The 19,061-nt window shown below is 35.3% G+C and overlaps 2 protein-coding genes across 2 annotated transcripts in view; one reads left to right on the plus strand and one right to left on the minus strand.

Annotated features, from left to right (window-relative positions):
• The window catches only part of LOC127866480 (delphilin-like), a 75,325-nt gene extending 63,565 nt beyond the window's left edge, over positions 1-11,760 (minus strand). The window contains exons 1-2 of the mRNA XM_052407017.1: positions 10,975-11,760; positions 10,403-10,620 (exon numbers count right to left, since the gene is read on the minus strand). Coding sequence (XP_052262977.1) covers positions 10,403-10,620; positions 10,975-11,359 — 603 coding nt within the window. The 5' untranslated portion in view covers positions 11,360-11,760. The remainder of the gene's footprint in view (positions 1-10,402; positions 10,621-10,974) is intronic.
• A 65-nt stretch (positions 11,761-11,825) lies between these two features.
• The window catches only part of LOC127866481 (protein phosphatase 1 regulatory subunit 7-like), a 31,055-nt gene continuing 23,819 nt past the window's right edge, over positions 11,826-19,061 (plus strand). Inside the window, exons 1-3 of the mRNA XM_052407018.1 lie at positions 11,826-12,029; positions 15,128-15,328; positions 18,528-18,632. Of these exons, the coding sequence (XP_052262978.1) occupies positions 11,917-12,029; positions 15,128-15,328; positions 18,528-18,632 (419 nt within the window). The 5' untranslated portion in view covers positions 11,826-11,916. The remainder of the gene's footprint in view (positions 12,030-15,127; positions 15,329-18,527; positions 18,633-19,061) is intronic.

Genomic DNA, 19,061 nt, shown 5'->3' on the forward strand with positions numbered 1-19,061 from the left:
TCTTAGGGGCGAGATGACGCTAGCAGATGTTACATGTTCTGAGATTTTGATCAAACTCAAGACGGCTATAGAGAAGAAGAAACATGAACTTGCGCAAACATCAAAAACAAGCCAATTATGGCTGAATTATCAGCTAATGGTCAGCATAGCAAGGATGTTGATCAAGGCGGATCGTACTGGTTGTTGACTGAAGCATTTGCAGGCAGTATCCAATTGTTTATCCGTCTTTGCTGGGCACTTCAATTATCTGACATCTGCTTATTACTATCTTCAGCAAATGAGAAGCATAGAGAAAACGCATCTAGAAGTTTATAAAAAAATTGTTGATGGTTTTCACGTTGCGCGTAGGAGCAGTCAGTGCTTGGCTGGGCTAAGCAGTGATCTTGTCATTGAGCAAACTCTAATGAGGTCTCTTAAGAGCACAGTGGTCTAACTCACGGAAGTGGGATGACCGAGGAAATGCAAAACCTTTGGACCCTATCTGCACCTGTAACATCTGAGTACAATAGTGCAATGCAGGATTACACAGACCTGGCCTATACTACAAGTCCACAACACAAAGAGTCGACTGAGGTGCACATCAAAAGAGATGCTTCTGATCTAGAGAAAATGCATACCAAGATTACAACCTGCTCACCCAACACAGCTGATCCTACACTGAGAAACATTGTAAATGGGATAGTGGCTGGGTCACATGTGAATGCGCATGCATTTCAGGAGGTTGGGAGCAAGATCATTAGAGATATCAAAGGAAAGTCGGCCTTTGCTTACAAATTTAAGAGAAAACTCTTGGGAATAGCTCCGCTGTTAAGATTGCTGAAGACCGTTCTATTGATCCTGCCCTTCTGTTCCAGCGTTTCCTTGTAGTGTCAAAATCTGGCGATCTTTCCCATGAAGATGTATTGTCGTATGAACTTAGCCCCCATCCTCCCGCCCTCTTTAAAGCCAAGAACATACTTCGCAAAGCAGACAAGCCTCAGATCATTCAGGCAATTACAGATCATGCTAACAACGCATCAAGTGAGGCTGTGGTGAACTGTATTCCTGAAACAGAGTGTTACGTGCTTGATGGTGGCTCCTTACTTCATCGTTTACCATGGAAAAAATGCGACACATATAACGCAATAGCCGAGTCTTATGCAGATTTTACTGTACGGCATTACAGACAAGCGACAGTGGTGTTCGATGGTTACGAAGACGGTCCTTCTATCAAAGAAAACACAGACCAGAGACGAGGAAAAAAAGTGAACCCTATTGTGAGTTTCACCAAAGAAACAGAATGTTCATGCAAAAAGGAGGACTTTTTATCTTGTGACAAAAACAAGGCAGGCATGATTGCTCTGATCAGCACAGCTCTGACTATTAGGGGGTGTAATGTCGTTTCACTAGGGATGCAGACGTAGATATTGTTAAAGCAACAGTGGAACAATCCAGTCATAGCACCACAACGTTAATCGGCGAGGATACAGATTTGTTAATCTTGCTACTGCATTACTCCAAAAGGAACCATAAGACCATCTACTTCCGTTCTGATATAAACAAACAGTCATAGGAACACAAAGTGTATAATATTAATCTTTTGAAAGAACATTTAGGAGACGAAGTGTACAATCAGTTGCTCTTTTGCTCTTTGTTCATGCTTACACAGGCTGTGATTCAACTTCAAGGATTTTCAGCATTGGTAAAAAGTCAGCCTTTTGTAAATTAATAAAACTTGTTGCTATCATGAAGTTATGCGCTAGTTCATTCCTCCTTCAAAACAAGTTTCAAGAGGAAATATCAAATCTTGGAAAAGGCTTAATGGTGGAACTGTTTGGTGGAAAGTCCAATGATTCCTTAGAATCACTGCGCCATAACATTTTAACAAAGAAAGTGGCTAGTGCCGAAACATTTATCACTCCTGAGCGACTTCCCCCAACATCGCATGCAACAGTATGCCATAGCCAACTCGTATATTATCAAATCATGGTTTGGATGGGGATGACAAATACTATGAAACCTACTGAATTGGGATGGAAACAGGAAAACAACCAATTAATTCCAATCATAACCCAAAGCAATCCTGCACCTGACGAACTATTGAAAATTATACATAATGTAACTGTTCTGTAGGATTTAAATCCTCTCGATGCAGCTGCCGACACTATGGACTCCCCTGTACTGCTGTATGTGGCCCTTGCCAAACTGAAAACTGTGACAATCCAAACAATTCACAAGAGGTCTGTACTGAAGAAGATGCGGATGACACGGACAATTTAACACTCTGAGACAAAGTTACTGGACATAGGTTATGGTGTATCAGTGGACAGCGGAATGTCATAAATTGTATTTCATAATTACTAAACTGCCTAATTATATCATCAATTCAATTCAAGTATTCTTTGTATCCAAAACTATATGGTGTTTGACATAAAAATCTTCACCTTTGAGTCAATCGTTATGTACTTGCGGTCCTTCTTATTGTGGCGGTGCCTATTTTTTGATGTCATATTAGATTTCTGTGTCAAATAATAATCTTATACTATTTCTGGTGATCTTAAAGTGTTTTTTTACCTCAGAAACCTGGATAAAGACACCAAAATAATCAATTTTGAGTGGATAGTTACATAGTTATGATCATAAATAGGTTTTGGCGGCCATCTTGGCGGCCATCTTGAAAAAACAACTTTCCGGAAGTCGGATTTTGGTAAACTTTGATATGTTATTATGTACCTTCTACCCTACCAGGAACAGCCAAAGTACCTTTTGTAGCAATTTTTAGGGGTCAAAGTGTATATTACCCTGACTATTTTGTTTGCAAAACTTTTTACACGTGTTAACTTCTTTCATGTAAAAGAAGTAATATATGGAAAACATGTTTGGTAGCAAACGTTTTCATTCCTTACTTACTTTCATTTTTTAAACCATTTTTTTCTTCTATCGTATACATAATTCTATTCTCCTAAGCAAGATGTAATTTTTTAAACTAAGTTCCAAATATAAACGCTACAAATCGTATAAAGTACAAACATGTCAACCGTAAATCTAGATTCTAAAACGGTGTAATATTTGCAAAAGTTAAAGTTATAACTCATCGAGCTGCCCAAATCAGAAAAAAAAACTTCATATATATGTATATATCTGAAAACAACGTAACGTAGGCTTTCTAATGATATATAATTTGTCAAAATCGGCCGAGAAATGAAATTATAATTTTAAAAAAAGACGTGAGTGGGTACATCAAAATGTATAACCTCAGCACTTCGATGTACGCTAATTAATAGCTACCGGTCACGTGACTAAGTTACGACAAGATATTTGCCGATACAGTCCCGTTTCATATCCGTCTCATCTAGAGTCTGTGATAAAAAAAAAAGAGACATTATTGTTGTTATTTTGTCTAAGTTATCTCTATAACATAAATATGAGGATATACAGTGCACACACATCTTGACCTGTGCTTAAAGACACACTCTTTATAAATTTGAATGTTGTGTTCATTTCAAGCTTTCAATATAAAAAGCTATAACATAATTTTGAAAACTGAGTTGCGTCTAAGATTATGCAATAGCGAACAACTTCAGTGCCTTCCGCGCTTTGATTCAGATATGAACACCTTTAAAAGACAAAACAGAATGTTTTCTTTTTAAAATGCTCAGTTTATGTACTTTAACAAATGCAAAAATTCCAGTTATTCATTTGAGCGTACTGGCAAGTTATTATTCTAACATGTTGTTGTCTCTTGAGTAAAAATTGTACACACATCTTTTTTACATTCTTTATTTTCTTCTTGAAGATTTTTGACGATGCTGCGAAGCAGCTCGTCTAAGTTATCATACCATGAAAAAATTCTTCACAAAGGCGACCTATGTAAAAGACCGAGCCAGTCCGATTGAGATAGCTCGATTTTTCTTATCGGCATAACTTGCTGATTATCATTGATAAATGTAAAGGAAGCTCAGTTATAAATAGGACAGTATATTCTGGGAAAAAGATTTAATAATAGTTTGAAAACCTTAATTTTAAATCAGTTATATTCAATCCATTATATGTTTATAGATCAATGAAACAACTATGCATTTTCTGTATTGTATTTGACATTTGTCATGATTCTGTGAATAAATTGCAAATGAAAACGTGTATAATTAACTTTTAACTCGATCATGAGTGTAAAGAAAACAAATTATTTCAACCTGCCATTTGTAAACGTTATAGCGAGTATGGTACATAAACATCAAAATAGCCGTACGACATCTATGAAACTTGGTCTTATGTGTGCTTTCTCATTTTGCATATTTCATAAACTTTTCAAAGAGAAAAAACAGAGCCAAATCAGTGAACATACTATGTTTGATAAATCATTCGTTTGTTGGATATTGTTTGCTGTTTTAAACACGTATTAGTTCATATGGCCGAGATTTAGTTAACCTTACCACGTGTTCATGGGCGAACTCACGTATGCAAGTGCTCTTACAACTATGTGCTCATACCTACTTTCGGGGATCATAATGGAATTATTGCCGTACTTAACGAACAAACATGCCTAAGCTTATTGAATTAGAGAAAAAAACAATAATCAAAAGAGAAAAATAATATGTTCATACACATGGGCATGTGAAATCACGTCCGTACACATAAAATCATTAACTTAGGAAAGGAAACAACGAAATATAAAGTTTGGTATGATATACATGTGAAATTAAAGAGCATGGTGTAATTAAAGAGCATGTCAAGTTTTTAATATATCTGCTACATAATGTAATGTTATAACCCACACACATTTTACTGTAACAGAACGTTTTTTAAGATAAGTGGTACAGAAATTACACGTCAAATATCTTTTTAAAGATATTTCTTGTTATATTTGATCAAGAATGTAACCTGCCTCCAAGTTTCGCTGAATGGTCAAGTTCCCCCAGGTACTACTTCCCCCGAATTTTTTTTCGTACCCAATTTTTTTTCGTACCCATTTTTTTTTCCTACCCATTTTTTTTGTGGCATAATTTTTGTACCCAACATTTTCATACCCTTTTTTTTTTCGTACCCAAAATTTTTGTACCCACATACACAATTGTGGTGATGTAGATAAGCTTAAATTGATGCTTTTATATCCATCCTCTTCAAAAGCATCATCACTACAATGTGTCTAAAAAAACAACCTTATTTTGCATGCCAACCTTTAAACTTTTGCTGGTATTCCACTTTGTGTTTTTGCTGACATTGTTTAAACTTGAATTAACTTTTAGTTTTGGGTAAATTCAATCATATTTTCATATACAAACTTTTAATAAACTAAAAGAGTATTTAACAAAAATAATATATATATGAAGATTTGGACAATTTTTGCATGTGATTGCGTGTTCTTAATAAAGTGGAGAATTAAAAATAATGTATTGAATGGAAAAGGTTTTACAAATCTACCTTTCCTTGTTTTGGGTAAATGTAAGTAAAGACAAATCACAGGCCTTATTAAAACTTTAAAGTATTATACAATTTTTTTTTACAGTCGGTCCTCAAATTTGTTGGTCCATACCTACCCTTAGAAGCGCAGTTATTAATGATGGCATGAAACATTTAATTAATAGATGGACAAGTAATTATTTCACTCACAAAGTCTAATAAAAATAAAGCTGGATAGTCTACTGTAATTACTCTAAGTTCGGGACACTTTAAAATATTTGTGTGTGTGTGTCAGAAATTATGATAGAAACAATATATTTAAAAAATAACGTTCTCCAAAAATTTAGAGACATAAAATATGGTGTTGGATAATTAAGAGATCCTAAATATATTGCATTGATGATTGGATAAGGGTATGTCATGTATATAGCGTAAATTGTGTCCAGGTATGAACGCCATTGAGTATTAACTACTTACATACATGGTTTATTTTAAGCGGTTGGATGAAAACAGTTATTAACCCTAAAATTTTGAGTCATGAAAAATAATTATTTTGACTAAAAACAGAGTTGTCCAAACATTTTGTTTTCCGAAAACGAAAGTAATTATGGTAAATAAGAGTTTCAAAATGCTTCTAGCTGCAATCTAGATAACAGCAACTCAAACATTCTATATTTTGAGAGATTTCTAGCTTCTGCCAATATCATCTATAATTCAGAGTAGCAATATATGTAATTAGAGAAAACAAGTTCACAGAATTAGAGACACGTTCAATGCTGCTTTTGATAAATTGGGCACTATGTGCTTTTTGCATTACTGACCTAAATATTGATTAATTATGGCATCAAATAATATTGAATGTTGGTATTAAATTGATCAATTTTAACTTGAAACACCTGTAATTGTTGTGTAAATTTAAATGTTTGTGTAAGTGTTCAATCATCAGTGGTTTTTTTCACCGTTTTGGGAATGGGGCCGGGTCCCATTGGATTGGGAAAATTTGCGGCGTTTTGACTAAAATTTGGAAATAAGTGTTTTTGTTGTTTTGCTAAATAATGCATCAAAATTGAGGATACAAGTGTGTCCAGTATTATATTTACCAAGGTTGAACTTATATGGATGGGAGATGACCAAAATATTGAGATCTAAACAAAAACAACAACACATTTTTTTTTTTTTGAAAACCTTCCATTGGGAATTTTTAGCTCCCATTTGGGAAAAATGTATACTTTTTTCCATTGGGAGTGGGTCCGGTTACCGGATCCGATTTTGAATGAAAAAACAACACTGATCATACAAAGTGTTGTTTTACAAATTATTTTACTGTTATCCTTTGTCTTTAAATAACAAATACTTGATCATGTCTTTTTAATGGCTTTTTGTATTTTAACCTATTATATGGAAATGTGTTTACTAATATGAATGTTACTTGCATGATTTTGTCTGAATAAAAGTCAAGGCATTTTTTTTTTATTTGTTACTACACTTCTGCAGTTATAGACAGCCTTTATGTGCTTCAACATTTGTATTTATTTAAAAATGGTAACACTTCATCAGTTGCCAACACAGCTGATGTGAAGCAAACACCATATAAAACATAAGCAGGGTTAGGTTATATCATTAAATATGAATAACCTTTGGAAAGCTTGTGACTCTATCAATTTATTTGTAATAAGGGACAATTCCCATTGGGGAAAGACATGAAGATGCTTACGGGGAACTGGTTTGCAATAAAATGACATAACATGCTCATAATAATTTAATTAGCAGGAGTGAATCTAAACAAACATTATGTTGTGAAATATATTCAATATATGGTCAATTGACTTCATTTTCATTATTTCAAGTTTATTAAATTTAAAAAGTGCATCAATGGAAATTCCTACAAAGTAAACCTTTAAATGAGCTGCATTTTGATCAAATATGTTTATTAAAAGCCATATGCAGCCAGTGTAGCACAGTCTGGTCAGGACCTACCATGTCCATTAATGAGACCACAAAACCTTGCATGATTTTATAGCAGACAGTGGTTGCATAGACTAGTCTGTGGCTAAACTCGCCGCATGTGGCTTTAAGACCCATATTCGCAGAACATGACCCATATGATGTCTGTTTAGACAGTAAACCACTGATGAGAGTTGATCAATGGTCTTATGGTAACACATTCATGCCAGAACTCTGAGGTTGCTGGTTCCATTCCCCGCTGAACCCTTACCCACTAACTTGTCTATCGCATGAGTTGTTATTTCAAGGATTATGTACAGCGTACTAAAGGCGCTTCACACGAGTCACTTAAAAACCCAGGGTTGTCTTTGGCACAGGGGTCGTATTCCAGAAGCATCTTAAGTTTAATTTTATTTTTATCCTTAGATTGGGAAATTTTCCTAAGTGTTTCATTTCATATTGCAATAGATTGGAATCAAAATATATATTTAAACATTGTAATTTTTAACTTAATATATAAGTGAAATTATTTAAGAAATGACTTAAGATGTTTCTGGAATACGACCCCAGGACGTCTTATGTATCTTGCGTTATTCCCAATAAACCTTCTACTAAGTCTTCTGGGAGCAATGGGAGATTCCCAATGAACTCAATACAAATGTACTGCACACAAGCAACTGAGAATCACTGAATTCCAGTGGCCTTAATAGATATTGATTACTAGCAATATGTTACCAATGATCCAATTAACTGCAAATAATCATATTAATTCAGTTATGTATGATTAACAAAACTCTAGCCAAATAACGATGTTGCTGACGATCCGAAATCCTATATTTTCTTAATATAAGTATGTAGGTGAAACTGTTATGTAGGGTTCTTTTGTAACATTATAATATACAGCCATGTTTTCAAATTGTCAGGCGTAAGCGTTCTTGAGTTATCATCCGGAAACCATTTTACTATTTCAAGTCACTGTGACCTTGACCTTTGACCTAGTGACCTGAAAATCAATAGGGGTCATCTGCCAGTCGTTAATAATGTACCTATGAAGTTTCATGATCCTAGGCTTAAGCATTCTTGAGTTATCATCCTAAAACCATTTTACTGTTTTGCGTCACTGTGACCTTTGACCTAGTGACCTGAAAATCAATAGGGGTCATCTGCCAGTCATGATAAATGTACCTATGAAGTTTCATGATCCTAGGCCTTAGCGTTCTTGAGTTTTCATCCGGAAACCATCTGGTGGACGGACCAAAACTTTAACAAAGGTTTAAGTTTTTCATCCGGAAACCATTTTACTATTTCAAGACACTGTGACTTTGACCTTTGACCAAGTGACCTGAAAATCGATTGGGGTCACCTGCCAGTCATTATCAATGTACCTATGAAGTTTCATGATCCTAGGCGTAATCATTCTTGAGTAATCATCAGGAAACCTTTTTACGGTTTCGAGTCACTGTGACCTTGTCCTTTGACCTAGTGACCTGAAAATCAACAGGGGTCATCTGCCAGTCATGATCAATGTACCTATGAAGTTTCATGATCCTAGGCATAAGCATTCTTGAGTAATCATCAGGAAACCATTTTACTATTTCGAGTCACAGTGACCTTGACCTTTGACCTAGAGACCTGAAAATCAATAGGGGTCATCTACCAGTCATGATCAATGTACCTATGAAGTTTCATGATCCTAGGCCTAAGCGTTCTTGAGTAATCATCCGGACACCATCTGGTGGACGGACGGATGGACCGACCGACATGTGCAAAACAATATACCCGATCGGGGCATAAAAAAGGGTTTGAGTCCTCATTGATACAAAGACACTGTGCACGTTTGCCAAGAATTGGATGAAAATTATGGACTTTGTCACATACAAAAACTGTTTTTTTTTCTCTCAAATTCAAGGGGAGATAATTCTAGACTTATAACTCTGATATTGCTCATTTTCAATAGGGTTTGACTCATCATTCAGATAAAGACACTGTGCAAGTTGGGAAATAATTGGATGAAAACTGTGGACTTAATTGCATAAACAAGCCTTATTTCACAATTTTCTCACATTCAAGGGGAGATAATTCTGGACTTTTTACTCTGATGTTACCCATTTTCAATAGGGTTTGAGTTGAGTTCTCATTAATATAAAGACACTGAACAGGTTTGAAAAGAATCAGATGAAAACTGTGGACTTTATCGCGTAAACAAGAAAAAGTCTAACGCATGCACACACGAATGGAGGACGGAAACCACGCCATGACATAAGCTCTTCAGGCCTTCGGCCAGTAGAGCTAAAAATGAAAACTAAAGTTTATCAAGAAATTTAATAAGTTCTACATTCTTTTTCAAACATTCATTATATGCTGAAAACATGTTCGCAAGAATTAAATACTGTTTTGTTGCTTAACAAAAATATTTATACTATGACTGCGTTCAAAAATTATTTTTACTAAAAATAAAAAAATTCAAGTATTCCAAATCATGTAAGTTCAATATTTGGTTTAACTATGTAAAAAGTGAAAATGAATCCAGGGGTTTTTCAGCACTGTCTGCGCCTCCGGACAACGGAGGCACTCCCAAAGCAAACGGACCCGATCCCAAACCCAAATTATAAAAAAAAATCCCAATTTCCAAAAAAAACAATAATTTAAGAATGAAGTGTCTTATAACTTGTGTGACTAACCAGTGTTTGTTTCGGTCAAAAATATTTGCTATAAGGTTTTGACTGTTCAGTTCTTATCACAGAGTGTAACTGTAACTGAAAAACAAAACTGCAGTACTTGAATTAACGTTGAACATGCCCAATATTGCATCTGTTTACATAAAGAAGACAAAATAACCAAATAAAAACAAATTTATTTGTTAAACCACTGAATTATTTAAGCATGATTAATTCACAATTTTTTCCCAAATGAGCCGTTTCATCGAAGCAAAAATTCCCAAAATGACCAATTTTGTCGATAAAAAATTCCCAATTTGGTCAGACTCCTTTTCCCAAAATAGGCAGAAAAAACCCTGGAATCCTTAGTATAACATGATCAGTTGAACATAGAATTATGAACAATCAAGAGAAAGGTGTACCTGGTCATGGAGACTCTTGGCCCTCTTGACGCGACTTCCTTCAGAGCCAGGACTTCTGTCATGGTCTTGTTTTAGCACTCGCGTCAACTGTGTCTTTGCTGTTGGCTTGCCCAAGGCTATGAAGCTCATGGGCACAGTTCTGTTATGGATTGGAAGGAACTGTTTGATATCTCCAACATGTCTCACAGACTTTCCATTGGCCTCAATAATGATGTCACCTGTAAGGTCATAATTGCTAATTTTAATATTGCTTGAAGTGATTGATATACACATGTTGAATTGAATGGCATGTATGACTAAAAAAGTTCATAATTTGTTCGTACATTAAAACGTGTAAGTCAATATTTATACAAAAACAACGCATTAACTTCATCTTATTGACATCAGTCTTTGACTAGCAACCATAACACAATATGTATATATAGAGTATAGACTTGTTAGTGGACAATCACAAGTCCACTACAATTTCAAAGCTGTATGTCCAGTTAGGACTCCTTCCTTAGAACACAAATAGTTAACACAACTGTGCTTTGTTTTGACATTAAAATTGAAAACACCAACATCTTCACTACCTGGTCGCAATCCGACAGCCTGGGCAGGCCCGCCCTCTTCCACAGCTGACACCACCACTGGGTAGCCTTCCTGAACCATGAAACCCAGGCCCATGGGTTTAATACCAACAACATCCACATGCATCAGTCTGCTAACCACTCCAATGGCAGGGGGCTGAGTGCGACTCTGGCGGGCCAGGTCTTTGACCTCTTCACAACTGAGGTTGGTCACGTCGTGGTTATCCAGTTCCAGGAGTTGATCACCAGGTTGTAGGCCGGACTCGTAGGCCACGCTATTCTTTTCCACATGAAGAACGAAACAGGGTCCTTGTCCGATGATTTCAAAGCCAAAATTCTTTGGCCACTCTTGTGGTGTACCACGTAATGGCATTTTTGAATAGGTCATAATTTATCCTTTTACATAACTGTATCCAAAACAAATAGAAACCATTTTTTCATACAAATGTATTATATTATTAAATGCCAAAAATGTTTAACAAATACGACGGTTAATGACTCCTATAATCACTGAAGATAGCCACTATACATATCTAGTGCAAGTCGATTGATTTTTCAGCTTCTAGTTCCTAAGAAAACAATAATCATGAATAATTTATCGAATTGATTTTATCTGCGCCCTGATTTTATGCAATAATAAAATGTTTAATTACTTCAAATGCCAGTAGTGAAATAATATTGTTTCTTAGGTGTATCTTATATCATGCAAAAATGAATATGTTATTGCGATCATAGACATTCTGGGCAACAGATGTTACATCATGAAGAAGCACTGTGTTCAGTATTAAATTTCCCGCGATGTGTCACTATTCTCACAACGAGTAACCAGTCTGTGATAAGTTCTCTCAAAATAAACCAACCAGTCCGAAATTCAATATGGCGAATAACTAAGGTAAACAATCACTTCGCCACAAAACTTCAAGAAGAAATATTGCACATTTTACCATGGAAGGTCGAGTAAAAACTCGACAGCATGGTTCAATTCCAAAATCTCTCGGTAGACAGGTTGGTGTTATGCCAATTTCTGGTGGAGCCAGCCTTCGACGGGCAAGTAATGGGTAGGTCGCGCCTCTACTCTAGTCTCATTTATAAGACGCGCAAAGAATTTAGAGATACTTTTTATATGGGCTAAATTCTTTGGAAATATTACCCATATAAAGAATAGCTTAATATTTAAGAGCGTAAAAAATTTGGACTAGCCTCTACTCTATAAATATGAGGTCGATTTACATCGACGGGGTAGCTTACGTCTAATTATTTGGACTAGTCGCGCCTCTCGACTCTCGTTTGATATCTTGATTCTTGTATTTAATAAATTAATTTATATTCTCGAAAATTGTACAATCTTTTTAAATTGTTCTTTGACTTTAGTTGGTTATTGTACAGTATTTGGCTATTAACATATTTTTAATTGAACACTATGATTTATTTATGTGTGTAGGTTTTAAGGAACCTGCCCACAGACTGTCGGAATGACTGTTTTCCAACTCTTTGCAACAATAATCATCAGGGAAGAAAATAACACTTAGGGTAGAGTGATCGTGAGTCGGACAGTGTTTTCAGTTTCAACGATTTGAGCTATATTTAGAACTGTCATGACGTTTTTTTCATACTGTTACCCAGCCTATTATTCCTGCTACGCATTTCAACTGTTTTTGCAGGCAAAACAGTTTAGATTTTGCTTATATGTGTAGCTGAATGCAGTACTCCAGTTCCATTGTGAGTCGGACAGTTTTGATATTGAGTCGGACAGTGAGAGATGTCAGTGTAAATGACCATAAAATTATATGGTTTAATACTATTTTAAGTCAATAATGCAAATAATTATTTTGTCTATTAATGTTTTTCAATGTTTGGTTTATATTGAAATGAATTAATATAATTATAATATGTAAAATTACTTATATACTTACGTTATCGACCAGTGGTTGCTACACGTGCTTCTAAGCTCGGCGACCCGTGTTCAATCTCTGCTCCCGCTGCATACCAGTTCGATTGGTGGTTGTCATACTAGACCAGCGAGGTTTTGCTAAATTTATTTTCACACTCTTCATGAGTATCAGGTTAATATTGGGTAACTTTATAGTTACGATGCCTTGCTAAATGCAATACATGTGTAAGCGTCTGTGGATATGAATGCCTATGAGGCCCATCAGGTATCGAAAACAAGTTGAAGATTGAAGATTTGTGTTTTTGAGCTAAAGACAAATACAATGAACAGCATAATTTCTAATTCGTATGTATAAGTAATCCAGTTGCAAAACCACTCAAACATGTGTGTACGCGACTTTTTTTCATTTGGTGCATTACATGTGATGACCGTATGCCTGTTTGCAGCAGTTGCCTCAGGGCTTCGCAAGGAGAACTCAGGGTTCTGAGCTTTCAGCTTTATCAATATGCACCACATATCCAAAGGCCTGCCACGCTTAAACGATGCGCCTTTCTGATCGACAAAAATCCCCACATACCTTAAAAAGTTACCTTTGCTAAACCCAAGTCCCCTGGCTGCTCATGAAGTGGCGGCCTCAATTAGAGCCTTTTCATCAGCCGAGGACATTTTGGGCTTTTTATCTCAGGTAGCGCCGTGCTTAACCTTACCAGTCACCCTACCAGACAAAGGCGATTTAGGAACATAATACAATGTACCGTCTTCAAGCTGCTTCGCACCTGCATGGTGCATTCCGACAACATAAACATTGCAGATTATCGCGTTCTTCATCCTATTAATTAAAAAGTGAAATACGACAGCATAAACTATTAACTACAAAGTGCAAACAGTGTAAAATAGTGGTAAAATCCTACTATTACCAATGTAGCTCAATTTCTGACATGATATTTTTGTATGAATTAACATTGTTAGATATCAACGAATTTCGGAAAACGCAACAGGTAAGAAGTTGGTTCATGTGCTCATTTTGTGCTGGCAATGAACTTTTAAACAAAAATAGTAACAAAAACAACACTTTGCACAATTTAATTAGAACAATCTAGCACAGACCGAGTAAAATGTTTGATGAATGGAACATATAATGCTATTGGACCTGTCAACATTTACATTTAGTATCACGTAAACACGTAATAACATAGGCTTATTTCTATATTTTATACCTATCTGTAGACGTTCATATGTAAATATCGGTTAAACATTGTTTATTCAAAACTGACAATGAGTCTGAGTCAGTGGGGAAATTTGTTGATCAATTCAAAGAAACTACGATTAAACTTTAATTTAGTTTACAAAATGATCATAAATCTACAGCTTAAACAATGATGTAAATTTCTCAAACAGATTTCAACACTGCTAAACTGTTTCAAACACAAACAACTCTTACTTCTTTTGCGTTGTCAATTTTGAAATTCGCACCCGTGAAGGTATTTATAGAAATGAACTTCAGGAATGTTGGGAAGAATGCAAAAGCAGACAAACAACTTATTTGATTGGTTTAAAGAATTATTTTGGTTACTGTACACTTGTTGACATGCTGAACTGAGTAAAATCCGACTTCAGATCATGTCTGACTCACAATCACTTTACCCTACGACTTTAACTCATACTGAAAATACAATTGTCTTTATGAACAATCGTGAGTTGAAATTAATAACAAAAAATGAACTTATGCAATTTATTTGGGGATTGGAGCTATTTTGTATGTATATTTTAAGACAGAATCAACACTACAGCTAGACATTTAATGCCCATTTGCTTTAGCAGACTTAGTCCTAATTGCAAGTATAAAATTAACACAAAGATAAGTCAAGAAAATTATAAGCATTATACAAGTTTCACAGCGTACATTTCACACAAGCAATTTGGGGCACTGTACACACAATATGAACAGTTAATTTGTTTAAAAAATTAAGATTATATGCTCTAAGTAAGACTAGTGTTGATTTTTCGGATGCATATGGAAAATAAGTCTTCATACATAGTTTTGAAGCATTTTTTCACTGAATAAATCTTTTAAAATATTAATATGTCTTTCAACATGAATAAATGTCAAAATGATGCTGCAGGAAAATTGTACTTTAATACAGGTATGAGGTCAGTGTTAACAACCGCATTTATATAGGAGTGACTTTAGAAATAAGTGACTCCTTATTTCTGCTAAACAAGATGGTGGTAGTCCTTATGCCTATGAATATATTTTCAATTTAGTGATTCCAACATGGAGATTCCTGTGGGTGGAACAGATATGGCATCAGATCCAGTTCTGACATATCCTGCTGCCCCCACACTAAGACAGACTCCACCTTCTGGGTCCAGGGCAGGTCAATCAAGAGTCATACGGCGAACAAGCAGCAAGGGTGAACTGCAGGAAGAATTCACAGATACAAATAATTCAAGGATCACAGAAAGGTGAAGTCTTGTGCATTAAACAGGATTCAGTACTTGAACAAAATAAATAATAATATGTATTTGCATTTTAAATAGTAGCATGTTATTCTTAATGCTGACAAATGGCAAGACAATATATAACCCTCATACTATGCACAATTTAAATTGACCATTTGCTAAGCAAATACATTAAAATATGTTTATTAACAGAGCAACACTTTACGTGTTTAAATAGTTATTGTCAAAAAATACCAAAGAATTGCATAACACACTGATTTCTCGTGAAATATATAAGCATCATTAAAACATATATCATTTTATTAGCTCATCTATTTTTTGAAAAAAAAAAGAGCTTTTGTCATCACCTTAGCATCGGCATCAGCGTCCGGTTAATTTTTGTGTTTAGGTCCACTTTTCTCATAAAGTATCAAAACTATTGCATTCAAATTTGGTACACTTACTAACTATCATGAGGGGACTGGGCAGGCAAAGTTAGATAACTCTGGCATGCATTTTGACAGAATTATGTGCCCTTTTTATACTTAGAAAATTGAAAATTTGATTAAGTTTTGTGTTTAGGTCCACTTTTCTCATAAAGCATCAAAGCTATTGTATTCAAACTTGGTACACTTACTTACTATCATGAGGGGACTGGGTAGGCAAAGTTAGATAACTCTTGCTTGCATTTTGACAGAATTATTTGCCCTTTTTATACTTAGAAAATTGAAAATTTGGTTAAGTTTTGTGTTTAGGTCCACTTTATTCCTAAAGTATCAAAGCTATTGCTTTCATACTTGCGACACTTACTTACTATCATAAGGGGACTGTGCAGGCAAAGTTATGTAACTCTGACTGGCATTTTGACAGAAATATGGCCCCTTTATACTTAGAAAATAGAAAATTTTGTTAAGTTTTGTATTTTGGGCCGCTTTACTCCTAAAGTATCACAGCTATTGCTTTCAGACTTGGAACACTCACAAGCTATCATAAGGGGACTGTACGGAACAAGTTGCATAAATCTGGTTGTCATTTTGACGGAATTATGGCCCTTTTTTGACTTAGTAACTTTGAATATACGGTTAAATTTTGTGTTTACATCCACTTTACTTCTAATGTATCATGGCTATTGCTTTCAAACTTCAAATACTTTCATACTATCATACTATCATGAGGGAACTGTGCCTGGCGAGTTGAATTTTACCTTGACCTTTGAATGACCTTGACTCTCAAGGTCAAATAAATAAATTTTGCAAAAATTGCCATGACTTTGTTATTTATGATCAGATTTGATTGATACTTTGACAAAACAACTCTTACATGACATACAGTCGAAACCCGATGGCTACAACTGGCTTGGCTCAAAATTCCGGTTGGCTCGAACTCGCATAAAAGCACCGATTTTGTATGCCTATATATTCATATAAAATTTTGTCGGATGGCTCGAACTCGCTTGGCTCGAATTATTGGATGGCTCGAATTGTTTTCAAAGTCCCGGCTACAGTTTTCACACGTTCTTTTGTTCGGATGGCTCGAACTCACTTCGGGTCCCAAAAAGTGTTATTCTATTAGGACCGCTTGATTAAAGGCACGCACAAATTGATTTAACTCCGGTCGAATAAACTGTAAATTGATTATGACCGCTTGATTAAAGGCACGCAATAATTGATTTAACACCTGTTTGCTAACATGTCATTGACTCAATCGTTAATTGATTTGAGTAAAAGATGACATTTTGTATAAGACATGACCTTCTTGTAGATGCTTTATCATAATGGCTGCAATGGCTAAATCGCCAAAAAGCTTCGTTTCTCGACGACAGCTACGGAACGCAACAAAGACGGACATAATGTCATTCTTCAAAAAATATAAATAAATAAAGGAATGTACTTCTGTCTCGTATGTAATGTGTATAGAGTGCGGATGGATGTTTCTTTCTTTGGTGCTCTGTGTTACCTTAAAATGGTGCTACGCTAAAATGTGCTGATATGTACTAAATGCTATTTATTAATTGTATTTGTTACAGTTTTAAAATATTCATAAATTAAAGTATTAAGAATATATTTGTTTTTTTATTAACTTATGAATTCAAAAGCAGTAAGTAGAGCGAAGTAGTACGGAGTGTAAGCAATATGTGTACGTTTCAACTGGAGGTGAAAATGTACTGCAGACTTGTTAGTAAACAAAAGTTTATAAGAAATAGGATGGCTTGAAATCCCGATGGCTCGAACTATTGTTGCCGGTCCCGACGAGTTCGAGCCGACGAGTTCGAGCCATCGGGTTTCAACTGTACTACAATAGATTCCTCCCAAACCATCTCTCATGCACCCCCCCCCCCCGCCCCAAATCCCCCATCCCCCCAATTTTTTTGTATTTTTTTTTAAAGATCATCTCACAAATGACCACACCCTCACACTATACCCCCCCCCAACCCCACCCACCCCCCACCAATATTTTTTGGAAACATGGTTGAAAAACAAAAATATATATTTATTATTTTATTTTTGGAAGACCGTCACACTATTCCACCCAAGAACCCCCCCCCCCCCCCCCCAAAAAAAACAATTATTTTGTTTTTGTATTTTTATTTCTTATTTTTGGAAGTTAATGTAATAAATGACCACACCCCCACACTATACACCCCTCTCCACCCCACCCATCCATCTTTTTTGATTGAAGTATTGAGATAGTTCCCTACACCTTTAAAAAGAAAAATAGATGAGCGGTCGGCACCCGCAAGGCGGTGCTCTTGTTAAAACTTTGTGTAACTAGAATAACGTTAAATGTGGTAAAGACTAATTCAATCAAAGCACTTTTATGTATGTTGGCTTTGCAACTGCCAGTTCTATGACATTCTTCCCTTCTATGACATTTTATGTTTTTATGTCCCCCACCACTATAGTGGGGGACATATTGTTGGTTGGTTGGTTGGTTGGTTGGTTTGTTTGTTTGTTTGTTTGTTTGTTTCTTTGTTTGTTTGTTTGTTTGTTTGTTTGTTTGTTTGCTCCAACTTAAACATTTTGCCATAACTTTTGCCATATTGAAGATAGCAACTTCATAATTGGCACGTATGTATATCTTATGGAGCTGCACATTTTGAGTGATGAAAGGTCAAGGTCATCCTTCAAGGTCAAAGGTCAAATTTATAGCTTCTAAGTGGCGCAGAAGGGGACATAGTGTTTCTGACAAACACATATCTTGTTTTGTTGTCGCATTTTTTTAGTTCTCTCGGAAAAACACTTGGTGGATCAAGAACTGTAGCAGAAGCACTTATGAAGAAGTATTCAACTGCAGGTTATGACAATTCAGGCACAGTGGACACTAGCAGGTACATGTTATGCGTCAATTTTCACTCAATAGCTTAAAGTATTCAGTACAACAAATAATTGCTGAAACTTGTTTCACCTTTTTCAGAATGTTCCACTTAAATGGAACTAACTGTCAAAGTTTAAATACTGTAACCACCCTGACCATAAATAGTAAATTGGGTAGGGCCAAGCTTTAGTTTTGTTACCAATGCATTTTCAGGAGTTATAATTGAAATAAACTAATGCTGTACTCCTGTCATTCAATATTTTAAAATTTGTGCAATGCATATATTAAACTGTATTGAAAATGTATTATAATATAAAGTTTAATCATTTATTTTCATTTGTGTTATTTCTTTTCATATGTATTGATTTTAAAGATTTTTTTTATACCTTTTGATAATGTTGAACTTGTTCATGTAATTTTTTTGTAACCTTGTGTTTGTTGT

The sequence above is a fragment of the Dreissena polymorpha genome, chromosome 2, assembly GCF_020536995.1.
Source record: "Dreissena polymorpha isolate Duluth1 chromosome 2, UMN_Dpol_1.0, whole genome shotgun sequence".
Lineage (NCBI taxonomy): Eukaryota > Metazoa > Mollusca > Bivalvia > Myida > Dreissenidae > Dreissena > Dreissena polymorpha.